The sequence below is a fragment of the Watersipora subatra genome, chromosome 10 (genome assembly GCF_963576615.1).
Source record: "Watersipora subatra chromosome 10, tzWatSuba1.1, whole genome shotgun sequence".
Classification (NCBI taxonomy): domain Eukaryota; kingdom Metazoa; phylum Bryozoa; class Gymnolaemata; order Cheilostomatida; family Watersiporidae; genus Watersipora; species Watersipora subatra.
The window spans coordinates 6,736,535-6,764,441 of NC_088717.1; the positions used below are offsets into that span (position 1 = coordinate 6,736,535).

The following is a 27,907-nucleotide window of genomic DNA, read 5'->3' on the forward strand; positions in this document are numbered from 1 at the left end:
GCAACAAACACCAAATTATCAAACATATCTGTCTAATAGTTTTATTTTATTGATAATATGGCAAACACAATACTCAGATACAACGAATAAATAACACTAAATGTGGTTTAGTCAGAGCTGAGCGCAATTTGAATGTTTTAAATCACAAAATTCATTTATATTATTATGCTGTTAATGTTATGTTAATAGCCTATGTACCATCAAAGTGAGGACTTCGTCTGTTCTGAAACTTTTTACCAGGCCTAAAGGCAAGATTTTGTTATATGACTAGACACTATAAAAACTCTTTCTACAGTTGATAAATAGTATTTTCATAGTTTGTTACAAAGGTTGTACGATATAAAATGTTTAAAGTGAGTTGATCAAGACGGCTCTAACAAGCAGCAATAAGGAAAGTTTGTTGTAAGAGATCAGCTATAATACCAGTTCATAGTTCAATGTCTCAAGCAAAATTTGAAGTCTAAAACTTCATGAATTAGCAGAACTCTGCCTGAATTTTTATTCCTTGTTACAAATAGACACCATAATAAATAAAAAACCATGCTAATAGTCAGGAGCTCAACACAAGGTATTTTTGTGTAAAAATAGTAATTTTATAAAGGATTCGAGTTGGGAGCTAATGGTGGATCTCATGGCAACTGTGAATAATCAGCAGGTAAAACAATCAGCAGGTAAAACAATCAGCAAGAATGAAAGGAAATATGGTGAAAGTTTATAAAAACCACCATCTGACACTAGACAATATATACCCATGTATATAATGGCAAATCAGCTCGGAAGCCAACTATGGAAAGACTGATAGCTATTCTACTACCTGATTTTTTGGGGAATGTTTCCCTTTAAATGTGCCACAGTAAATATAACATGATTGCACAATCAGATACAAACTTACATGTAGCATACTCATCAAATCAATCAGTAGATAAATGAGAAGACAACTCGTATTTCCCACATTTATGTACATGGAGAATGTAAGCCTCAGTTCTGCCAAGCGTTACAAAGTGTTCACTAGATATAAATAGCCGAGCTTTACTACAAGCAGCTTTGAGGCTAGACAGCATGCTTTTACCAGTCAGTATGACAGCACGGCCTTGCTTCGATAGCAGCCTACAAGAGAAGACAATAATGCAAGAGGTGATGAATGTCATTATTGAACTAGGTGATACATGTATGTTAAACCTCGAGGTAGAGGAGAGATTGAAAATCCTGGTTATTGACATTCTGAACTATAGGAGTAGTAATCTCTCAAGTTGGGCATTGACCTGAACTCACTTCAAACAGCGGGTTATGAGTTTGTGTCAGAGCTCCATTATCAGCGAGTCAAACTCAAAGCAAAGACAAAATGTTTCTATTATAAAGTAAGCAAGGAAGAACTTGTTATTAATTCCTTAATTAATAAACTAGATATATACTTTTATCAATCATTCCATATCTGCGAACCACATGCAAGATGGCGGCCCAATAATAGTGTATATATATATATATAATTTTTGAACAAATTGTAGCATTTAATTGGGCAATCCAAAAACTGAGCTAAACAAGCAGCCGACATGACTAAAAATGCACAAGGCACTTATTGAATCAGCTTTTATGTGCGATAACTAGCCCTGTTGTTACAAACAGACAACTGTACAACACTCGTTCCATCTTTGTAATCGCTAAGGTCAGAACATAAATAACAACATGCGCAGCATACGAAGGTAGCACTGGTAATACCGACTTTCTCCCGATGTTAAAATCACCATTATTAGTCGTAGAGAACTTGAAATATTGCCAAATTATATCTTCTTAGCAAAACAAGCAATAATTTTTATGCTAAACTAAAAACCTTGTTAAAGAAATAATATTAACACGAAGATCAGAGCAGAAAACTCCAAACTTATAAGAAAACTAATTCTTCACCTGTTTTTAGTTTCAAGAGTTAACATATCTCTACATCAAAGCCAGGTATGCCAGAAGTACCTAAGGGGAAGCTTTGCTGCACCAACATAACATAGCAGAGATCATTGCATAATGTCTGGCTGTCTGTCTGTCTCATGACATCATATGGTTACCTTTAAGAGGCATGGCCAAGCAATATAGAAAGAGTTGCATATACGAATGGCTATATTTGCAACGTAATATAAGAAATATTATTTACTCTAAAAGTATTTAATTTAAAGTAACAGCCAACAACTTGACCTGCACTCTCTATACCACAAAAGGCAGAAAGCACCTTAGAATAGATGCAAATAGAACGGAGGAGTACCTGTTGAACTCTACGCAGCTCTGTTCATAGAGTGCACTCAGGCTGCTTGGCACTCGGTGCTTCTGTCCAAATGGTAGATCTGTTAGAATAACATCGATAGTGCCATGCACCAGGGGAATGCCTGGAGCAATACAAAACCATAACAAAACAATAAGGTGAACATATGCGTATATGAGATAACGTTTTCAGTACAGATAGCAAGTCTTTCTGACCAAAGGCTACCGAGTTCATCTTAAACTATGGTTAATACAGGTAAACCAACACATTCTTGGTTGGTAACAACATTTAGTATCGAGGAATTGCATTGGAATACAATGTAGCATAATTAGCAGCACCTGTGTACGTTACAATGCTTATTAAAAACTTGAAGAATTATCAAAAAGTAGAGAATGAAGAGAAAAAGGCAATAGATATGAATAGAAAAATATATCAGAGAATAGAGTTGCGTTTCACAGAGCATTAAAGATGGACTTACACAAAATTATCAAAGTTATCGGAAAGTATCAGTATTTTTCTATCATTTGCGATTGTTTTTGATGTTTGAGGTGATCTGACTGCCAGGATGTTTGAAGATTAAAATCGACAAAACTTGGTCACGGTTAAAACGCTCAGAAGACAAATGACGTCACTGAAATGATGTCACTAGTTGAGCGACTGCTTGTCTTTGAACGACCGCTTGTCTTTGAGCGACCGCTTGTCTTTGAGCGACCGCTTATCTTTGAGCGACCGCTTGTCTTTGAGCGACCGCTTGTCTTTGAGCGACCGCTTGTCTTTGAGCGACCGCTTGTCTTTGAGCGACCACTTGTCTCTCTCATTATTGATATCAGCTAGTGGTGTTCAAGTTGCAGCGTCTCGCATCTCTATTCTGTAGGTCTCTTTGCCTCCTTAGGTGCATCGACAAACATCCTAATCGCACTTTACTTGAATCTTAGCATTTTAAGCGAGATCAAGTTTTGTCAACTTCAATCTTAACACATCTTGACGGTCAGATAACCACAAACATAAAAAACAATCACAAATTATAGCAAAAAACCCATAATTTTTGATAAAATCCACTGAAATTTTGTACAGGTTCATTTTTAAGAGTACAAGAGTACACAACTTGAAATATAAGGCGCATTAAGAGTAGACAACTCAAAAAACAAAATACATTAAGAGTACACAACTTCAAAGACATACTGTACCTTGGGCATCACCTCTAACAAGCTGTATTGAGGTATTGGCTGCTATCTCTTGGTAGTGCTCCACATTGAGCATCGCTTTGTTAATCTGTGATTGGTCTATGTCCATTCCAACATAAAAGGCATGAGGGCAGATGTTAGCGGCCTCCAACAGCAAGGCTCCGACTCCACACAAAGGATCCAACACTATTTCACCAGGTTGGATAGAGGCTAAACGACCAAACACCAGACACTGTTCAGCATTTAGAATTCAAAGCTAAATAGCTGAGAAAACAATGATATACAATATCCTTTTAAATCAATAAAAGATCAATATAACTCACTAGAAAATAGTGAATGACTTCCTGTTTAAGACTAGTTACATTCATGGAAAGTTATACCATGAATATGGTTATTGTCTGCCCTTCATTTTTTCTATGAGCTCTATGCAAACATTCATAGCCGTATGGCCTGCATAAATACGGTATGTTTGAACACTATTAATATTTCTGTTTGTTTCAGGACATTTCACCACAAAATGTGTTTGGCCAAAACATGGGATTGCTGATTGGCTATATGTAGCAAAACTAGAAAAAAAATAATTGTAATATTTACATAAACATTTACCAACTTGGGACATCACAAATGTCCCATCATTTACGCAAGTTGTACTTCATAGCTCCTGAGCTACTATTTTGAAAGCAGTAAATTTTATATTATTTAAAAGCCAAGAAAATACTGCATCAATTAATTCAAAGAATTTTATAATGGGAGTAAATGTGCATGCGTAGTTGGCATCAAATAACATTAAATGTCAAATTATTATTATGGACACACCCATATATTTCTCAAAGTATGTGTCTAAATTTGTGTGTCATTCCGGCTATAGCTCTTAAAATTGAAATTCAGCATTCTGATGGAACTCATGACCAATTCACATTGACAAATTTCATTTTCGGTCGCTCTACTACTGAGCTAGAACGCCATAGTGATCAGATATGCTTTCATATAACAGATAAACCGTGCACGTGCGAAATATTTTAGCCTTAGGTTTTCGACCAAAGATTTTGAGATTTGTTTGTCTCGGAGCTCGAACATAAATTCGGTTCTCGACCAAACCGGAGCATGCGCAATGCAATTAGCAAAATTTCGGAAACAGCATGGAAACATCCGTTAACAAGCAAAGAGGCATTTTACGCTTAATAATTTCTTTAAGAAAAGGGAGGAACCATCTGAAACGACGCCACCTCTATCGAAGAAATTTGCTAGGGAGATAACCCCTCTAATCGAGTTATCCTAAATTATTTTGCAGGAGGATTCTCCTTTACAGATGTGAAGTAAACGTGCCATTGCTGTTTATATTTTCTTTTTACGATGATTTTTGATGTAACTGATCTGTTGCATTTTTTTGCTGTTTCATTTTCAATTTCTGCAATTTTTATTGCAGAAATTTATTACAATTTATATTGTATTTTAACCTTTAATGTTTTCGATGCTTTCGAGAGCCAAACATACGAAATGTTTGTTTTTGTTTTCTTTTTTCATCATCATAAATAAAACCTGTTAAAATTAAACACGATCTATGTCTACCCATTTCTATTAATAGTATGCGGTATACAGTACAGCTTATGGTGCAAAATGTTGAAAAATATTTTACCAAAGTTTTTTCCTTGCTTTGGAACGGATTAAAATTTATATAATTTTATTCTAACGGAAAAAATTGTTTCGGATCTCAAACAACTCGGTTTTCGAACAACCTTCTGGAATGGAAAGCTGAAAGTTATGAAATTTTAAATTTACAGCGGTTTGAAAACCTTAACATTTGTTTTATTTATTTCTAATTTATTATTATTAGTTGTCCTGCACAAAAACCTTCTTTTCATGATATGTAGTTTGAGAGTGAGAGTGGCAAATGTTGTTATATGTTAAATAAAAATCAATTATACTTAATTATATTAAATTATAATTATATAAAAATGAACTAGACTTTTTTATTACTTTATTTATTAAATAATTTTTCATTGTAATCATAGCTAAACAGATTATATTTAGTCATTACTTGCTAATTATTTCACATTCACATTTGAACACATTTACTGTTTTATTTGTCTTCCTAATTTATTTCAACAAAACACTTCTTTCATGATATGAAATTTAAAAGTTGTAGTTGTTTGAAAAAGCTTGAAAACCTTTACTGGTTACTTTTTCCTCTTAATTCCTTTGAACTGTTTAAAAATATTTTCTCATGATATGAAGTTTAAAAGTTAGAATGGTAAATGTTGTGTATGGTATGTTATATAAAAATAAATTTATTGTCCAAAGACTTTTTTATTACTCAGGCAATGCCGGGTAGTACAGCTAGTTCTATAATAGAAGAAACTGTATAAAATAGAAACCATAACTTTGCGTATGGCGAGACGACGAGACAATGATTATAACGTGGTCATTCAAAGTTACGCCACTGGAATTTATCTCCCCTAGACCAAGATAAGATTTTCTCGAAGACTGCTGACCCATTTAGGTAATAGAAATAGATGTTATATACCTAATAAGACCATCGCGGCACAGACAGTAGATCTCAGACCAAATGAATTCACATATTTTCTTATTGATAATGGGATGGGAGTCAATAGAACTGCCAACATCACCAACTCATCACTACAATATGTAAAACCTAGGATAAATATACCAGCGCAGCTCTACAATATAATAACTTTACCAATGCAGCTCTACAATATAATCGCTATACCAGTGCAGCTCTACAATATAATAACTATACCAATGCAGCTCCACATTATAATAACTATACCAATGCAGCTCTACAATATAATAAATATACCAGTGCAGCTCCAATATAATAAATATACCAGCGCAGCTCTACAATATAATAAATATACCCGCGCAGCTCTACAATATAATAACTTTACTACTGCAGCTCCACATTATAATAACTATACCAGCGCAGCTCTACAATATAATAACTACACCAATGCAGCCAGGCCTGTATTCCCTGGTAGCAAGCTTGGGCGGCAAATGTTAGGCGACTAGTTATGAACACCTGGGGGTTTGGGGGGGGCGGTGTAAGCCCCCAACAGGTTTCGCTCATGTAGGGCCTCAACAGGGCCTCTCATGTAAAAAGTTTTATCGGAAAGTATAAATATTTTTCTATTATTTGAGATTTGTTTGTTTTAGGTGATGTGACTGCCAGGACATTTTCAGATTAAAATAGGCAAAACTTGACCGCAGTTAAACTGCTCAGAAAAAACTTTTTTTTAGCGTTTTAACAAAGATCAATTTTGCCGATTTTATTTTAAGTTCGTCCGAAGGTTTCCACGCTTTCGATGAGCCATTGCCAAGCAGATGTTTGGTAAAACCTGACCTTTTGCAAACCTTTATAAAAGTCGTTAACAAGAATATTTTGCCGATGATGATAATAATGACGTCTAAGAACTACTAAAAGTTGATGTTTATCTCTATGGTTTGGAATTAAGCGATATTCTAAAGTAATAACAACCCTCTCGGTAGCCGTTGGGCAAAAAACTGTTCGAGTTAACCAAGTTATGGTCGAGTTATCTAAAGCAATTTATCATTGCGTGGGAACAGACCAAACAAATCTGTTCAAGTTAGCCATGTGTTCGAGATGAAATTTTACATTTTATCCGAGGGCGAGTTATCCGGTTTGACTGTATTTAGCAGCAGAAAATTCCTAAAAAGTTGGGGCGGCTCAGCCGGCCAGCCGCCCCAGGGAATACGGGCCTGAATGCAGTTCTACATTATAATAGCTATACCCACACAGTTCTACATTAAAATAGCTATACCAACACAGTTCTACAATATAATAACTATATCAAAAAATTCTACAATAAAATACGTATAGAAGCACTCACAGGTGTAACTATAAATTACGTTGCTTTGAGAAGTGAAATGGATCACCTGCATATAATGTTAAAGGTCACGTTGGCCTCGTCATCAACTATTCTGTAGCCTTTGACAGTGGAAGAGAATAAAGATGTAATCAGTTTACGCAACTTATCTTCGTCGAGACGTGACCGCCAGCCCCCAGTTAACTTAATGCTTGCCCGAACTCTTATGTCTACAGATTGGAACAGATTGGAAGATAGCAACTGTTATGAGTAGAAAAGAGCTCAAAATTCTAGAAGTTCCGAACTCACAAGTCTAAAGAACAATTGAAAACAAAAATTTATAACCTAATGAGAAATTACAGACATGTGTTAGCTAAGACAGCTTTCATTGCATTTATTTCGGATGAAGAACAAAATCTGTGGAGGCTTCCAAAAATTGGTATTTGCAATGACATCTCTGTGAATGAACTGAACATTTTAGAGTTTAGACCTATACGAGGCTGTTCACATCTACAGCGCCAGACTATTTGGTGCAAGCTATTACATAGTATAAAATACGTAATATCTAGCCCATGAAAAACTCTGCTTCATGTCAGATCTATTGCTGTCAATGCAGACCTAAACTAAGTGAGCATTGTTTGAGGAGCACATACAGGTAATACTTACGCACCACTCATCTCATCATCATTTGCCTTCTCATTGTGTACTTTGTCAGACGACAGACTCGAATGTCTCCTCTTTCTGGAACGAATAAGCCGTGCAAATTGCACTGCTAGCAAATCAACATGTAGGTAGGGAAGTTGCCTGCTCCTAATTCTACTTGTAGCAAAGAAATAACTGCGACTAGAGCAGAAATTAGACACATGATCTTACGCCTAAAGCTCTAGTTGTACTAAAACTACTTTACATTTGACACTAACAAGACTTCTTATACGTTCTCTGTAGGTTTACTGCTGGCATCAGTTAAACTATCTAGATCATATTTAACTTATTGAAGTATCTATAGTGAGATGACATGCAGCTAACAGGTGACAGTACATCAGGCTGCTATGAGATGACACGCAGCTAACAGGTGACAGTACATCAGGCTACTAACAGATTAATAGAGTAAGCATAGAAGTTAAAGGTTGACTTGCAACAAAATTCACATTACAGTTATTTGATATCAAAAGATTCACCATGTCTTACTCTGCTGTGTTGTAAGTGCCACATATGTGGATATGTGATTACAAGCTCTTAAAAGCTCAAAAACTAACAGTTAATCGCAGCCATCCCGAGAGCGCCGTAGATTGGAATCTCTTTATTTCGACGACGTACTCAAACATTGTGGTTATCGTTTTTGATCACGTGAAATTAAAGGCCAATAAACGGCTCAATATAAAATGTCTTGTAGCACTAGTTTATGACAAACGCTTCGGATTCTACAGAAAAGCCTGTATCAAATATACATGCTCGTTACGTTAGTTTTGTTTCGGCTTGGTTTAATCATCTAGTCGTAATCTCATCATGTGACCCATACTTCTTGCCAAATTTCTGCAGCAGTTTTCGACTATCACAGGTAACCAACAGGCTTGTCATGTTTATCAGAGGATGATATGCACTCCTTCGAGTTGAGATAAAAAATTAAAAAATGTTTTACGGTAGGTTTTGATATACCAGTGCTCAAAGTGACAGCATTACAATGATGATGAAACAGACGCGCAAGAACAATAGGCATGGCTTTATTGATTTGTGAAAATATCCCGACAGACGATGATGCATAAAAGTGGCAACAGAAGCCATCGATTTCAACTATGTCCCATTTGAGCTGTGTTAAAAAGGGATTCCAATCTAATAGCTGCGATTAACTGTTCGTTTTTGAGTTTTTAAGAGCTTGTAATCACATTGCCACATATTTTGCACCTACAACGCAACAGAGTAAGACATGGTGAATCGTTTGATACCAAATAACTGTAATGGGAATTTTGTTGCAAGTCAACTTTTAAAGTTTCAATTAAACATATTGTGCTGATAACTCCAAATTAACATTCTTACATGAGTATAATTACTCAATATTTACTGGAAAACATCTTTATAATAAATTACAACATTAATTATAATAGTAATGAATAATAATAATACTGCTGCGTCAGCATTAAAATCTTCAAAATAAATTTTAAAACAGCCAATACAGAGTCAATCAATCACAGCTCTGTATCAGATTGTTGTTCAATATCACCATCCACCATCATGAATGTTTTAATGAGTCTGCTGTCTCCCCAACTTACCTTGGCTGTGTTTTATTCTCATCATCATAGAACTCCTGCTTCCATAACTTGAGCACCCATTCAACCTGCGGAAGTTGTTCCTCCAATAGCACCAAGAGATTAGACTCTAAAAAACTAATATGAATAAATTTTAATGTTCTATATTGCACGGACATGGACTCATGACCAATGGTAAAGTGACCATTTTCCTGAAGTATATACCCTAGGACACTTATGTATTCGCGGCATCTAACTTTCGCGTTGTCATCCTCTCGCGAAAGTTTCATGTGCGAAACTAAACTATCATAATAAACGAGCGAAAAAGCGAAACTAAATAGCTTTGTTCATTGATACTGTAGAATGGAATTTTATAACGACATTTATTTTAACGTTTTTAACGACCACCATAGCATCGTTAAAATATAAACCAACAAAATAATCTGACTGTCAAAATTTATTACGTTATTATTTTGCAAAAAATTATGATTATTTTCCCATTAAGAATGATTTATAATGATAGGAATTTGATGTCAATGCACACAGCATTAGTAGCGTTATCGTTTGCTAGGGACATCAATCAATGCAGTGAGCACCGTGTGTTGAAATAAAATAAGACACACTGACACTCGCAGTACTACACAAGCAGCATGGCTCTGGAAAGGTTTGGATTCACCACTGACACCTCTTCAATAACTTGTAGTTTTTTGAGATTTGTTTTGTTTCAAGTGATGTGACTGACGATACGTTTTTAAATTAAAATAGGCAAAACATGACCGCAGTTAAAACGCTCAGAAAAAGACATCTTTTTCTTTTGAGTGTTTTAACAAAGATCAATTTTGCGGATTTTATTTTAAGTTCATTCGGAGGCTCTTACGCTTTCGATGGGAAATGGCCAAGCGGGTGTTTGATAAAACTTAATCTTCTGCAAACCTTTATAAAAGTCGTTAACAAAAATATTTTGCCTCTGATGATGATAATAATGATGCCTAAGAACTACTAGAAATTGATGTTTGTCTCTATGGCTTGGAATGAAGTGATATTCTACAGCGATAAAAACCGTGTCCATGGCCGTTGGGCAAATAACTTTTCGAATAAATGATGTTGAGGTCGAGTTATCTGAAGGAATTTATCATTGCGTTGGAACTGACCAAACAAATCCGTTTGAGTTGACCTTGTGTTTGAGATGAAATGTTACATTTTATCTGAGGGCGAGTTAACCGAGTTGGACTGTACTTATCGTAAAAAATTCCCAAAAAGTTGGGGCGGCTCAGCCGGCCAGCTGCCCCAGTGAAAACGGGCCTGTTGATAGTCCAAGAAACAAATGGCAGCAAGCGATCAAATTGCATTATCGACCTTGCCCACACCATTCTACCTGCGGTTCACAATTACAAACTAGTCGCAAATTGAAATTTTTTTTTATCGGTGAACTGAACCTGAGGAATCCAATTATGTTTGTTCCACTGCATTTATTTTCACATCACTATATTTTCGCACTCATCAGAGCTGCGAAATTAAGTTGCTTCGAAATTTTACTCTGTGAGCTACTCACGAAACTAAATACTAGCGAAATATAAGTGTCCTAGGGTAATGTATATATATATATATATCTATACATACCCTTTATTAATAACCCTATCTAACCCATGTAATAGTAGTAATAACATAGACATGTGGGTATACTAACGGATAGAACAGGTTTAATCTGATCTACTTGAGTGTTAAGCGCTACAACTTTAGATATTAACTACATACTAAATAAACATATACCATCTCTGACTAGATATATTGAAAGCATCAGTAAACACACCAATCAAGGAATAACATATTCAAGTTATTCCAATGAAAAAACATCACACTAGACGCTCCTCAATGTAAATAATCCATTTTGCGCGCATTTACGTTAAAGGCATTTCATGTTATACGACCGGTAAAATACAGTAAATTGCCTAATCTGTTTTAAGATCTTTCCAAACTTTCCCTTTGACCTTTCAAAAACGAAAAACTAGATTTAACTCTATAATTTAGCGACTGTGCAGTAACTGTAGTATTATTGGTTTGTATCGACAAATTTTCTCATTTTCTTATCACTTTCACTCGGTTTAAGGTCCATGATTATGATAGTTATTATGATAGTTTTAAGATAAATAAAAGGTACGGTACGATTTTTTATAGACAGCGAGGTCTACTTCGCCAAAAGGAAAATAATAAAAAGTGTTTCATATGTACACTGCAATAATAATAAAAAGTGTTTCATATGTACACCGCAATAATAATAAAGAGTGTTTCATATGTACACTGCAATAATAATAAAGTGTTTCATATGTACACTGCAATAAAGTAAAACATATCTTTCCTATAAGAGCAGTGTCTGTTCTGAATATAGTAAAGCTATATTTACTATATAGTACAAGCTATATTTACTATATAGTAAAGCTATGTTTACTATATCCCTCTATCCGTTGCTAGCGTTCAAGGTTAAAGCACATCAATTACATAAGTACTGTTTCAGCTTATTCAGGTTCTTCAATATCTTGGCTTTCAAATGATCCATTGTTTGACATGGTGAAACAGAAATTGGTTGGTGTTTATAGGATTTCCCCAGAGCTCTACCACAAAAATGTTCAATGGTATAGACTCGCAAATTATGACGTCACAATTTTCATATTCGGTGTTGTGTGCTCTTACCGCTTATTTATCAACTACGATAATGACACTGGTGGCAGGCGAGGGTAGAACAATTCCAGAGAACCAATGAAGATGACGAAGGAATCAGTGTCATTAGCTCTCCGTGTACAGATTATTTCTATGATAAATAACTCAGATTCCAAGCACCATACTATGTTTTCCTGATGGTATTATGCACTAACGCTCTCTTTTTATTGTGATGTTGAGGGGCACGACTGAGGCCAATTAATTTCAAGCATTGCGTGATCTCGCGAGAATGCAATATACATATAGTCCTAGGGCCGTGCCATACTGCAGGTCACAATTTAATCGATGTGATTTCATTAGCTTTATCAACGACAGTATATTTGATGAGGATGAACTTTTTATTGATTAAAAATAATAAATAAACAAAAACAGAAAAATGCCCCTTTTTGCGGTCCAAGATGAAAGATTAATATTTGAGAGTGTATAAATACAATCTAGAGTTTAATTGTTCCTGTACAGATTTTTATAGTGTTATAACAATATAATATTGTGAAAATAATATAATAATATATACAGAATGATTGTACATATAATATAGTATTATATATACATATAATATACACAGAAATAAAGATTGTGTGAGTATATTTATTGAAGCATAATCATATTTAGAAAACAACATGGAAAGCGATACAAATTCTTCAAATAATAATACTACTACTACTGCATTTCTGTATGGGACAAACAATGCCATCATATAAAACGATGAGATAATAATTACTATGTTTAAAATGAATGAAAGGATGAAAAAAGCAAACTCTAACAATCACTTGAAATCTAGTAACCCAGAACTTGTGTTTGTATTGGTCGGGCGTTAGCACGATCTCCGGTCATTGTTGATTATCTACAATCCTAGTTTATTATTAGCGCTCTCTGGGTTCAAGAGCATCGGGTGTCACAGAAAAGCGCAGCTTCGATGGCATCGAAAGGGATCGACAACCTAAGGCTAAATGCTAATTATGACATCACATTGTGGGAACCACATTCAAGTGTTTTTTTATTGCAGGACATACTTTTGACACTCTGTTTTTCATAGTTCTATTATTCTTTGTGTATTGAACATAGGCTCATTAGCCAAGACACTGAAGTACTAAAATATATGATAAAAGTACTGATATAATTGATGTGCTTTAAGTTGAAAGATAGTTTTCAAAGAGACTCCAATTCGTGACACTCAGATTAGTATGTCGACACTGTAACACCTGCACCAATCGACCGCCTTCAAGTATTTCTGAATAATTGTGCAGCTCCTTCTCTGAATTTTATCTACAGATGATGATCTCTCACGGTAAAGCAGACTGTCAGAGTACTAAAGTACTAGATGTAATGAAGGTAACCCTATACGCTGTTCTCTCCCCCAAATGCAACAGAAGAGAATGCTAACTTGTGATTCTCGTTATTCAAATAGAATTTGAGAACTTGCACTGACTTGACACTATGTTATATGGAATTAACTTTATATATATTATGTTATATGTTATATTAACGTTACTTTATAGGAAGTAAACTTTATAGAAGCGCTACCGTATACCGTATAACTAAAATATACCTGTAAGTGTTGACGGCAGATTCTCTTGAGTGCCCTTAGCGTAAGCAACAAGAAAAACTCTCTCAACTAAATGCAAACTGAGAAGATCCTTGAGGAGTGATCGTTTTGCAGTAGCAAACACTTTTCCTTCCGCACTGATATCATCCTACAACCACAAACTTTCCATAAACATTGCTCAAACTAGCCAAGATATCATCTCTTATGTATCTTACAGTCATACCTCAACATATGAGTGCTCTTATGTATCTTACAGTCATACCTCAACATATGAGTGTCCCAACATATGATCTTACAGTCATACCTCAACATATGAGTGCTCTTATGTATCTTACAGTCATACCTCAACATATGAGTGCTCTTATGTATCTTACAGTCATACCTCAACATATGAGTGTCCCAACATATGATCTTACAGTCATACCTCAACATATGAGTGCTCTTATGTATCTTACAGTCATACCTCGACATATGAGTGCTCTTATGTATGTTACAGTCATACCTCGACATATGAGTGCTCTTATGTATCTTACAGTCATACCTCGACATATGAGTGCTCTTATGTATCTTACAGTCATACCTCGACATATGAGTGTCCCAACATATGAGTGTCCCAACATATGAGTGTCCCAACATATGAGTGTCCCAACATATGAGTGTCCCAACATATGAGTGTCCCAACATATGAAAAAAATTGAGTAACGAGCAAAACTTTGCGCAAGTTAATGCCTTGAGATACGAAGCATTGAGATACGAGCATACGAGCCGGTTCTCAATGGCTAATTAAATGGCCAAGTATGTGAAAGGCTGTTTTTGAGAGCAGGGTTGCTCGGCCTTCCTCGTCAAATCAGGTTGAAACAAGTTTTAATTCTGATTAGTTAAAATTTTTTAGTAAATGTGAGGCAAAAAACCGTCAAATTAGCAACAGGTAATAAAAAATTAAGATGACAAAATTTAAGTCAAGTTTAGTAAAAGATTGAAACTTTGTTTCATGTGTGTGTTTAGTAAGCTAAATTCATTTAGGTTGAATGCAAAGTTTGTGTCATGTTACATAACATCACAATAATCCGGTGTACTGAATGTGTTGCTGTCAAGTCTCTCTCACATCGTAGTTGGCCACTTCATCTGTCTCGAAGATAAAAAACTCCATACCATACTGCAGGTAAAAATGTTACATTTTATTCCAGATCACAAGCACTAAACATGTAATTGTTTCGCTTTGTGAGCGTAGGTACTGAATTCGAAAAACTTAAAAAAACCTTTCTATCGTAATACTCTGTTTTAGGTGGTTTTTCATACTATGTGAATAAATTGATTAGCCTTTAGTTATCTTATATAAGAAATATTGCATTGAAATATGAGCACATTGACTTACAAGCTCAGTCCCAGAACGCATTAAATTCGTATGCTGAAGTATGGCTGTTTCTCTATATATTATTTCAACACCATTCTTGGACTTAGTAACTAATGAAATCTAAAACGACCGTGTGAGTTGCGTTAGAGACTGTGAAAGATTTAAAAAGGTTAAAGATCGAAATGTAATAAAATAAAAAAAACATTAGTAATAAAATCAGCCATGCATGATTCCCTATCATGTGATGCAAGTAACAAAATACAATGGTGGCATATCAATGTAGTACCACACTTGAATTGGCGGATTCTATAAACATATAAATTATATATTACTGATATAATCTTACCTTATATATATATATATCATTTATTATATCATCACAGGATTTTGTGATGAATTTTTTTATAACTACAAATTTAAACATTTTTTGAGTTTTAGAGAAAAATCTCCTTAGTTTGTATCTGAGGTGCATGTGGCGTTCGGGGAACTAAATGTATCTGGTTTTCAAACTTCCTAAAACAAGATAAGTTCACAATAAATCCTTCTGTGGAGCACTTTATTAGTTTGGGAAATTTTACTGATAAATCTAAGTCTGCACTGTGCCTCACAGATGCTTCCTGTGTAATTGTATAGAACTTTTAAGACGCGAGTTTTACGGCATTATTCAAAAAGGCCCATTGAAGTCTGTCAGGAGTGCTAGCTGTTTTACCGCACTCAACTGACAGTTTGAATTACCCTTTTTGTTACTAATTTAGCAAAAAAAACAGCAACAATATTGATCATCAGCTAGCAATGACTGGTGAGTCGTTAGCTATTGGTGACTCAGTTGGTAGTTTTAAGCAAAAGAAGACCGATTTTATGACATACATAATATTTTGGAGTTGTGTTAACTTGAAGCTCTCCATAAACAAATGTATTAGGCACATATACCTACCATAAAACCTTCATTTGAATGCCATGACGCTCTATTTTTTAACTATTCCCTTAGAGTGGCGCTTTATTAGAAGTGGCGTTCAAATAAAGGGTGGTGTTGTAGTTTTCAAGCACCTCTGCAAAATATTGAGAAGATAAATTTGTCCTCTCCTTTGTGTAGTGTGACATTAACCCTTTTCGATGCGAGAAGTTTGCTAACTTATCTTCAACTTGTCGTAGATTTGTAAATAAATATGCACAGAGAAGCTGATACACATCTCTACCAGTTAATATCTATTGTTTGCAATAAACCTACAGTGATCTTATAGTCTGCGTTGCAATTTGTTGGAGCTTTAAAGTTTTTTATTTCGTTCTAAATTTGAAAGCACATTTTCATTTTATAACTATATTTAACAAGGTTGGAATGCATAAAAGCTCATTGCACTCATTGATGCTTGCTACAGTTTGAAGCCAAAACTTGCTTTTATGCGCAATAGAAGATGAGCTGCAAGCGTCGTTCCATTGTAGCCGAGTTCAGATTACCGCAATCATGCTATCAAATTATATGCTATAAATCTGCAAATTTATCAGTTATATAATAATAGCAAACTATCAAATGGTACAAATATACAGTAATACTTCAACTTACGAGTGCTCCAACGTATGAGAAACTTGAGATACGAGCCAGCTTTCAAGCAAGTTTTAGCACTAACATACGAGCCTTGTTTGAGATACGAGGACTTGAGTCAGTTGCCAAGTATGCCGGAGGTGTTTTATGAGAACAGCATCATTCTGTAATTTTCACCTGCTCAGGTTATACTGTTGTACCGTGTTTTTTGTGCACGATTTTCTGTGCAGATTTATGTGAATTAAACGTACTGTGCGTAGACCAAAAGTTTGCCAGTAAAATGAAAAATAATACAAAGAAAAAGCAAATGATAACAATTGATATTAAACGAAAAAATATTGAAAAATATGCGAAATGTGTATGTGTGATTGAGGTAGCTCGGCAACATGACAGAAATACATTCATAATTATCAAACAAAAGGATTATATTCAGGGCATTTAGTTCGCAAAAGGACTAACCATAGTTTCTAAACGGTGCAGCGATCTTCACGACCGCTGATGGCATTGGACAAACAATTGGCCGGTGACAGCGTAACTGAAACGATGCTATGTGAAAAGGCCGGCGCTATCTATCCAAACTGTTTAATAGACATTCGGACAAGTTGGCTAGTGGTCGTGCATTAACCATTTGTGACGACACCTGTGTTCGTCCTAATCGCAACATGTTGCAAGGGCAACAAAGGCAAACGTCCTTAGATAGGTTTATCTTAAAACGGCCGGCTAGTCGTGAAAGCGAAAAAAAAGGAAAAATTTCTCGCCAACCAGCGAGAAACTTCAAACTATGAACGCCGAAGAAATTTTAATTACGTTTAGTTGAAAATGAAAGTTTGCTTTTAGGTTTGCTTCTAAGTTTGTCTTTTAACACTTTGATAAAATCCAAATTTATCAAAGTCAAATGTTGTAACGAAGGATAACTTATATCTCTCTCCCTGGCAAATGCGAGTGTTAACTACTATTGTATGTATTTAATTTTACATTTTAATTAATCACATATCCTTGCATTATTTTTTATTTGTTGCTTTTTGAAAGCATGTAGTACGTAAGGACAATAACCAACATGTTCTTTCTGTTACAATATCTTGTTTTGAGTGTTTTATTTGCTTTTTTTAGAGTATGGAAACCAATCAATATATATTTAATTGTTCTATATATAAATGAATTGCACCAAAATGCGAGTAAATTGACATACGAGCTCAGCCTCTGAACGCATTAAGCTCGTAAGTTGAAGTATGACTGTATATTTAGGAGCAAGTGACATAAACAAATTATATTTATAATACATGCAGAAACAAAAATTGAAAGTTTGAAACAAAAATATTAGCATCGTTTGCTCAGTCAGTTGCGTTGATGGTTGTTTCTGTTTGAAACCTTTTCATATTCTTCTGGCTGTTTAATACCTTCCACAGTGTCTTCTGACCGCAACTTATTTTTTGCACAGTTGAGCTAGTCGATATTAGCATGCGTCCAAACAATTTTTGAGCAGAGCAAAACTTTTCCGCGATGCGCTTTAGAACATGTATACACTTTTCACGCAAATAAAGAGAAACTGCTTGTACAGTACTTTTCGGACTATTAGCCGCTACTTTTTTTCGATGTTTTGAGCCATGCGGCTTATGCGGCTGTGGCTATTCTGTGGTTTTTCTTTCACCGCTAGGGTGCATTAACCGGAATCTCCTGTTAGTGCCCCTCTGGCGGTGAAAGAGAAAACAAAACAATGCCTAATGGTATTGTTCCGTTAGGCACTGGGTTAATAAGCGTCGGTTAATATGGAACAGTGCCTAACGGCACTGTTCCGTTTTAATCAGCAAAGTTGCGGCCGAGTTAAAAAGCACCGTTATGAGTTCTGCGGCTTATACAAAAGGTGCGGCCTATGTATTGTTTTATTACCGTTTTTTGAAAATAAGCAGATGTGGCTTATATAAGGGTTAATAATAAAGCTGTTAATAATCCGAAAACTATGGTAATTAGAATAGCCTCTAAATTTTAGCTCAAAATATCTAGTCGCACGTACTCCATCGTAAATGGGAAACATTTTTTCACATACATCGAATTATCAAAACCGATTTAAAATACTACTACATGTATTAGCGATACAGTTACTAATTATTTCTCCCGTGTTGCGATCGAGGTTTTTAACAAAAAAACCTAAAAACTTGGAGTTGGAAAAAGGACTTTGATACGAACAAAAACAACAAGCGAATGAATTGTTATTGATGTAATCGAGTCCTTATTAGTACGATTTGGTGGACACTTTTCTACTGATCACTTGCTATTATGGGTTCGTACAGACACAGAATGTCAAATAGTGGCGCTCAAATAGAGGTGGCGTTCAAATAAAGGTAATATTCAAATACAGGTTTTACGGTACATACCTCGAGGTTTACTTTGTAATGTAAAAGCTCCATTTGTACAAAAGGCTTCAGCCCACGTCCACAAGTTACACAGATGTTTATGTAACTGTCCTTAGTTTGTGTAGCTCTTATGGACATGTTCAATTCTAAAAGGAGGGATAAAATGATATATTTTTTTCGCAGTTATAAAACTACATGTTTTACTGTTAGATTACGTGAAATAAAAGTCTATACTTGTAATCATGAAGCTACAAACAAATGTAAAAGTAATATTTATTGTGTAGCGTGTCGTTATGGTGAAAGGTGATCACTATTTTCATTAATCAATAAAACGAACATACCACTGCAATTTTACTTAGGTGATTAAATTTATACTGCAACGAAAAAAGACAACTCCAGTCATCTAAGGCCAATGCCACCCTTAACAATGCAGTAAAATGCTTTATTTTTATCTTGATGTAATCTGAGTATCTCAAAGACTCTCTCATCAGCTATCTTACAGGCAGCGCATGTGAACAACCTGATTTCACAAAAATCTGACATTTTTAAATTTCACTGTGCCAAAAGCTAGTTAACACCATTTCTTATGGATTAATCTGTGCGTGACACTGCATCTACAATCTCTACTATAATAAGAGCTGTGTCGGTCCATCCGAAGCCTATCAAAAATAATAAAAACGTAATAAAAAAATTACTTCGCACAGGAATTGAACACAGACAATCCATTTTGCAGATAGGCGTATTAACCACTGCACCACTCAGCTACCTTCCCAATGCTGGAATAATTTTGAACATTTATTGCCAGTAAACTAGTCTTTATAAGCTGGAAAAGGATGACCAACAAGTTGAGCATACACAGGTTCAACAGAGAATGCCAATTTCAAAGCTGGATATCTGCAACGTTTTTGATCCGGTTAAATGTACCATGCATGCTGGATGATATGTAGGAACCATATCAGAAAAGGTGACCAGCCAGAATAGAAGCCAAAAAAGATTCAAGTGTACTATCTGAGCAAAAGCCTGAAAGATCTTTGTTAAGATAACCTCTTATGTCTCTAAAAAATACAAGCTCAAGAAATGGATATGCAGTCAAAACTTATTACGTCGGGCCAAGTTCATTATTTTACCTTGAAGTTAATATGGTTTTATTGTTTAAATAAAATGGTAAATCTGTATTTCACCTTAGTTAATGTGGACCTGCTACAAATAGCTTCCCCATAATAAGAACATCATGCACATATTCTTATCCATCCAGTACACGAATAACTGATCGTAAGTTATAATTAAGCTTAAGGTAAATTACTTTACTTTTTGTAGTTCTTGATCATACATGTTGCTATGATCTACATTACCATAAAGTAGATAGATTCTAAAGGTCTTACTCTTCAAGTTGGATATCATATTCTCGAGCTCAATATGTAAATATAATTTTCCTGCTTTAAGTTTCCAAGTCTAATTAATTGGAATTCCCATACTTATTGAACATGATGATAGTAACAAGTTTTGAATGTGTTAGTTTGTGTAGTAAATCGCGCGTCATACTGAGTCTAGAATTTCCCTGTGAGCAAAACAATTGGAAAGGCAAATCAAATATATAATTGTGACTGAATAAATCTGCAAAATTGTACGCGCATCAAATGTTTTCGGTATATTAAAGTTGTGAACAAAACAGTCAGAAAGGGTATATCTACTATATAAACAGCAATCGTTGTGTAATAAAAAAAGTTTTTGCGCAAAGTATTTACTTTCAATCAACATATAATCATATATCAACACATATCAACCACATCTACTATTCTAACTTTTAGATGACGGTGTTTGTTTATTTCTGTGTAATTCATACTGTACCCGCTGCAGTGCTTACTGCAGCTTCAGACTGATTGCAATAATCTTGCTGCCCATGTGAGTTTAAGCATTTTTCTACTGGCCAAGGATTTTAGCCTAATTCGAGCATAATACTAGATGAAATGTTTTGAGTGAAACCACGAAAGTTTAGAATATGGAATAGTATCTGCACAATTCATTCCTTAGTATAGCCAGTTTTACAGTGTAGTGTATACGATAAATGCCTGTCTGCAGAACTGGAGGTTCTATGTTCAAATCCAATAGGAAGTGGATTTTTCATTTCTATAACTTTGTTGCTAGAACTGGATACACAAACAAACACTGAGGTTTATATATATATAGATTATGAATTGGATGTATTGAAAGTAAAATAGCGCTACGCCGAACTGAAAGTTGTAACTGCTCATGTTTATATTAAACTAGCAGTAAGTCTAGTGATGCCTGGACTTCTTTTCCTTCTCAATCAGAGCCAGCAAGTGGGTGCTTAAGAGGCAGGTTCTCAGGAAGCAGACGGTGTTGTAAAACCAAATATCTTTGGCGACTTGACAGAAGGGATGGAACATATGTTTCGGAAGTTTGAACAAACTCTACAGTAAAACTGCTAAAAACACGCAGCATTTATGAGGACTATGTCATTGCGTGTGTCTCTGTTAGTCCGCCTATACGCTACGTGTTTCCACAGGTTTTTTGTCGATTTTGTTCAAACTTGCGACACTTTGTCATTGTGTGTGTGTAAGTGTATTGTTTGAGTCGGCTTTATTAATAAAGACTACTAATATATTATTGTTGGTTATTCAAGGTAAACTAAGGTTACATTGGTCTACAAGATGTGATAGCATTTTATATAAAACGCTTGCTTCAAGCATTTGTTAAAGGCTGTAAGCTAGTGAACACGGGAGTATGCAGGCATAAGTAGCTCACAAATTGAAACTGTATATGCTTCAGCCTAGTAAACGCTGTAATCATTTACAGCTCTACTCGGCATCAAACGCTTTACATGTATTTCAGAAAGCATTTTAATGTTCATCTGTATGTCCAGTTATAGTGATGAATTTATAGGAACGTAAAAACCTCTTCGCAATGGATTTGAACTCTAAGCCAGCAGTTTTGCAGACAGATGTGCTAACTAACCACTACACCGTGTGGCCACCATGCCATACTATAGAATCATTAAGGAGATACTCATTACGTCTGCCAATCTTCGGTTTACATTACCCACTTTTCACTTTAAACTAGCACGCTTGAACGACGAGAAGAAAAATGCGCACCCAAACTTCCTCAAAATGCTATCTACTATATAAACGGCAATCGTTGTCTGTCTATCTATCTGTCTGTCTGCTTTATAGAGTACCGTACTTTTCGGACTATTACCAGCTACTACGTATCTAGGGCGCATTAACGGGAATCTCTGGTTAGTACATGCTTCTATACCTAACCTATTCATCGTTTGACGTTTTCACACAAAAATGACATAATAATTTCAACTCAATGGCTTTCTTTTAGCTTCATGACACGCGATGCTTTTTTTCTCCTCGACGTATTAGGGCTAATTTGTTTTCGGCAAAATGATATCGACAATAGACTCTCTCGATATTAGAATTTGGCGATCAAATTTTATTAACTCTGAAACACGATGCCGTTATTGTGAACCTCTATTTCTGGCTTTTCTTAAGGTTTAATTGCTAAATCGCTGTTAAGGTCAATACTTTTCACGCGGACAATTGTATTATCTCGAGCGGGAATAGCATCTAGATTCTCTCACCTCCGATCAGACAAAGACACTAACATTTTTTTTTACATAACATATTGTCGTACCGGTATCATCGTATTCAGAGTTTTGATGGATAGCTGTTGATTAAACAGTAACTTTTTTATACACACACTTCTATGCAAGAATTGTTATTATTAATTCAACATATTTACGAATTTTATTTTGTTTTCTCAGTTCATATTAATTGTATCATTACCGAATCATCTCATATTGTAATCGTAGCAAAACAGACTCAATTTAGCTATTACTTGCTAATTATTTCATTGTTACATCTAGACCATTTTATAGTCGTCTTATTCTTAAAATATATTTGACCTGCACGAAACATTTTTCTCATGATATGAAGTTTGAAAGTTACAGTTGTTTGACAAAGTTTGATAAACTTTACAGTTGTTTTTATTTTCTTTTTATTTCAACTACACAAAACACTTTTCTCATGATACATTACCTATCATTTTTTCTCATGTTACCTATGTAGTTTGAATGTTAGAATGGCAAATGTTGTTATATATATGTTAAATACAAATAGATTTTTTGTGCAGACTTTTTTATTACCCAGGTACAAGTACAGCTTATGGTGTAAAATGTTGAAAAAATACTTTACCGAAGTTGTTTTCTCGCCTTGGAGCGGATTAAAATTTACATTATTTTATTTTAATGGGAAAAATTGTTTCAGATCTCGAACAACTCGGTATTCGAACTACCTTCTGGGACTGATTATGTTTGAGAACTGAGGTTCCACTATACGTTATCAAAAGATATGGGTCGCTGAAAGTTATGAAATTTTAAATTTACATTGGTTTGAAAACCTTTACAGTTGTTTTATTTTCTCTCTTAATTTATTTCGACTACACAAAACACTTCTTTCATGATATGTAGTTTGAAAGTTAGAATGGCAAATGTTGTTATATGTTAAATACAAATCAATTTTGTGTGCAAAGACTTTTTTACTACCCGGACAACAGCTAGGCTTGGGGCCATGGCGTCCCTCGGGGATGCGCGGGAGACATTTTTCGCCCCGAGTACAGCGAGAGTCTCCAGGCGCGGCTTTCCGGATGAATGAGTTAGCGAATGCGAGGCGATTGATTGCAAAGCGATTGAGTGTTAGGCAATTGGTTGCGAGACGATTGGTTGCGAGTGCAAGGTGATTGATTGCAAGGCGAGTACGAGGTGATTGATTGCAAGGCGACTGATTGCGAGTGCGAGGCGATTGATTGCAAGGCGAGTGCGAGGCAATTGATTGCGAAGCGATTGATTGCGAGGAGAGTGCAAGGCGATTGATTGCGAGGTGGGCCGATTGATTGCAAGGCGATTGATTGCGAGGCGAGTGCAAGAACGCGATTATCAACTGCGAGGCGGGTAAAGACTGGTCAGCCGAGGCGGGGGCTCAGCAGCAGAAGTGCGCAATCGTCAACTACAAATATGAACGAGGGTGAACGGATGCATGAATCTGGACACATGAATCTAGAACATTTACTAGATTTTACACGCATCTAGCTGTAAGACACATTGCAAATTTTCATTGTTCTCCCCAACATTGACATGTATATGTGCATGCATTCTCTGATCAGGACAACAATTTCAGTAGACTGCATATTTGGAGTTGTTTTACAGTATGAAAGACAACTCTCAATAAACCTAATGCTCCACGTGAATCTGTTCCTGTAGACGTGTAATGCAGCTAGTTTACATATATATGTGTGTGGGGATCTCAACTAATTGTTGCAAATTTAAATTATTTAAACATAGTAGGAATGCACTACTGTTTACCAAGATGTTATGAGAATTTATATTACGCCAATTTATTCCAAGTAAATTTAAATTTCCTAATATTATGTATTGTATTTCTGGATATTTAGAATATAGTTGACGTAGGTAGTCAAATAGGTCATTTACTGAGCCGTGGGTAGGTGAGCAATATATACATGAAATTCCAAGTGCTATACTGTGAGTATTGTTTAGTAGGCCTACACTGATAGCTTCAGAGTTAAACTCAGGAGTGATGACTGATGATTTTAAATTTTGATCTACTGCGATTAATACACCCCTACCATACATATCTTAATCTTTACAATATATGATTTTATTGTGTGCCTCAAAAATCAGGAGACTTGCATGTGGTGTCTCAATGTGTTTACGTAAAACATAATACATTAAAATTTGTAGCGATTGCTTGTATTTTAACTAGTTTACCCTTTATAGATCTAGTGTTTGCAAGAAATATATTTATGATATGAACTGTTTCATGCCTATTTTTATAATTTCTCTTTTTACTATTTTGTAAATTCCTTGCTTGTCCCTAGCTCGGGTTTCCTGTAATTTCTTCCTCGATAAAAAATCCTTTTTTTGTTCACTTTTGCTTAAGTAAAGTCTTGCAGAATGTCAGTCTTGTTCTAAAACATTACTTCTTCTAATTAATTCCCACTTTTGAGACTCTGATGATGTAACTACCTTAACCAGTCTTGTCTTGCTACTTTCTTTTGTGGGCTTTTTCCCAAGCCTTACTACATTGTCAATGTTAGGTTTAAAAGAAAGATGGCCTTATTCAATTAAATTATTAACTTGTTCAAAATCAAATAGTTCTTGATCATCGCTAATGCACCAAATTATCAAGTTTTCTCTTTGGTCTTCAACATTGCTTTTATTATTATTGCATATTATTACTAAGCCTAGCTGTTTCTTTTCCAATTTGAATACTAACAAACGTTTGGATCGCCTCGATCCCCTCTGATACTGTATCAGAACATGCTTGGCTCAAATTTTTAACGGCTTAGGCATAAGATTTCTCCATATTTGAAAAGGTATTGTTATATCATTTGTTATACCAGACCTATGTGACAGCAAAGCGTTTATATCTGTTTCTATTTTATCAAAAAATGTTGTGCATTAGACTTGGTCTAATGTTTAATTCTGCAAAACTTACTTCAACATTGCTAACTTTATCGTTGAGAGGTTAGAAAGTCAGATCACAATTTTGGCATAATCATCGTAGTCCATAATTTCTGGTTGCTATAAAATCAAAGACGTAATTTGGATTGGTCGAACTTTGCTTGGTACTTCATGCACTCTGACTGTTTTTCCTCATCCAGAATTATAAGCAGAAGTATAATGTAATTAGTAGTTACACATTGGAGGTAAATAACAGTAATTTAAATATATCAGCATACGAATTTGTTTACAAGTATTAACGATTTAGTTATCGATAATAATGACGTTTAGTTAAAGAGAATACAAAATAGTTAGTTTTCTAAATCGATGATAATTTGAATAATATTGTGAGAGCGCCGAAAACACCTAACAAACTTACCAAAACTTTGATCGCGTGTGGTAATGTTACGAAGAGGCACGTGCAGTCATTTTGTGCAGGCCATAACATGTGGAATCCTTGCCTCGCCAACTCGCGCAAAAATAGCCTAAATCGCTGCATTATTGCATGCTGTGATCTCCTATTGGAGTATTCAAATTACGCGAGCACCCGCTTCGCGCGAGTAGATTTACGAGCTAGGTTCTCCGCAACTAGGTAATAATTTTGCAAAGTCGGTTAGTTTAGGAACTTACGATAAAAGCGGCAGCGGTGAAGGCGACATTGCCGATATGATAGGCGGCACGCGTAAAAGTAAAGACGACATTATTAGACCAAAACACAACAGGCCCATTTTAACAATAGCTAACAGTCTTGTACTACCGATGACTGAGCTGTTTTAAATCGTTCGAAGCTAAGTTGTGGTTCGATAAAATATCCATTTCAGAAAATTTAAAGATGTTCACTAAGTTTTTAATCCCAATTGATAATTTTTGGTTTATTTCAAGTTGTCATTTGGGCTATCAAGTCCTGATACATGCCATGTCATATGTGAAGTTGTCATGCACATCGATATGTGTCCTCTTTGGTGAAACTGTTGAGCACCATGATCAGTGAGTCAGAGAGACCCTCAGTTGCACGCACACAGCTGGCATGATACTGAATAAGGACAGTTTCCTTGTCCTCTATAAATCATACGGTATTTGGTTCTTGGCCATCTTGGCAAGCGACATAAAGGGTAACCCAGACGCAGTGTAGGTCATTGGTGATTTTTTTAACCTCAAAACATCAGTGAAATCTGTAGCTTCCTTAGGATAGTAAATTCGCTAGCAAGCTCATCATCCTGTGATGAGTTCAGTGTAACTCTACTGGAGTTGCTGCGGAAAGGCACTACAAGTATTGAGGTCATGCACAAGTGGAACCACCTCATAACAACACAGCACCCTATAACTGAACGTATAAGGCTGTAGTGCAATCTATCTGACATTAGCAAAAATGGGTTAGATGACACACTACTGCAGGTCACCCATGACAAGTTCAAAAGCTAGTTTTAGGTCTCTCTATACCAATTCAAATAGTCAGAAGGCATTGGTTCAGGTTTAAATTAGGTTGAATAAGGTTTAACTTTACGAGTTGCCAGAGTGTTTAGAGATTCCGAATGCATTACATGTGATTTGTGTAGCTTTGCTTTTCTGTGCAATTAGCTGAGAGGCTAGGCAGACTAAGATAGCAGTTAATATGTCATGGCCAGTATATGTAGATACAAGTAAATCATTGTTTTGTCCATATGTTCTCAACTGATTAAAACTAGCTATGCTGAGTGGCTTGCAAGTATTTGAAAAAAATATCAACCCATTGTCTGCCGGACTAAACACACTTTCACAAGCCTACGGGGGATACCTTGGGATAACAATGTGAAAGAATTGGGCATGTCAGTTAATTTGGTAACCTGGCGTGAGTCGGCAAATAGCTGAGATGGTATGCTGCGGTGAAACCTCTAGAATGCATACAAATACTGTCAAGAAAGCCTTGCTTCGCTCAGTTTTCCAAGAAGCTGAAATGGCATATAGGAACTACCATACTCTATCTCAAAGGTCAATGGTACTTGCTGATGGTTGACTATCACCATTCTCATTATGTTGAAGTAGTCCTTTTCAGGTAACTGGATAGCATTTGTGTTTCCAAATACGAGATTCCAAATATTGTAGTGCCAGATAATAGCACACAATGTGCCTTAGGTGCCTGTAAAAAATTCATCGGTGAGTACTCTTGCTCTTACTGCTAGCTTACGGAAACATACGCCTGCCAATGTAGTGCCGAAGTGGGCAGTGTAAACTGCCAAAATGATTCTGAGGAAAGCCTCTGGCCTAAATACAATATAGCAATGTATATCACTCTTTGTCACTGGAAAACGGTTATTTTTCATAAAAGGTGCTGATTAACTGTAAGCTATGCACAACACTGTTGTG

General features: G+C 35.6%; 1 protein-coding gene across 4 annotated transcripts; it reads right to left on the reverse strand.

Annotated features, from left to right (window-relative positions):
- Positions 1-485: 485 nt before the first annotated feature.
- Positions 486-26,002, reverse strand: LOC137406048 (THUMP domain-containing protein 2-like). Of its 4 annotated transcripts, none has more exons than XM_068092566.1 (10): positions 25,944-26,002; positions 19,042-19,166; positions 13,779-13,923; positions 9,539-9,644; positions 7,942-8,012; positions 7,342-7,501; positions 5,954-6,066; positions 3,433-3,639; positions 2,249-2,369; positions 486-1,107 (listed from the first exon to the last, which is right to left on the reverse strand). In XM_068092566.1, exons 2-10 carry the CDS (start codon positions 19,156-19,158, stop codon positions 912-914), a joined length of 1,236 nt encoding a protein of 411 aa, XP_067948667.1. In that variant the 5' UTR covers positions 19,159-19,166; positions 25,944-26,002; the 3' UTR covers positions 486-911. The 4 variants fall into 4 exon arrangements, 3 of the variants coding, with proteins under 3 accessions (XP_067948667.1, XP_067948668.1, XP_067948669.1); XR_010979833.1 differs by having other exon boundaries at positions 985-1,107; positions 1,273-2,369; XM_068092568.1 differs by lacking the exon at positions 486-1,107 and adding an exon at positions 1,301-1,348.
- Positions 26,003-27,907: the final 1,905 nt, after the last annotated feature.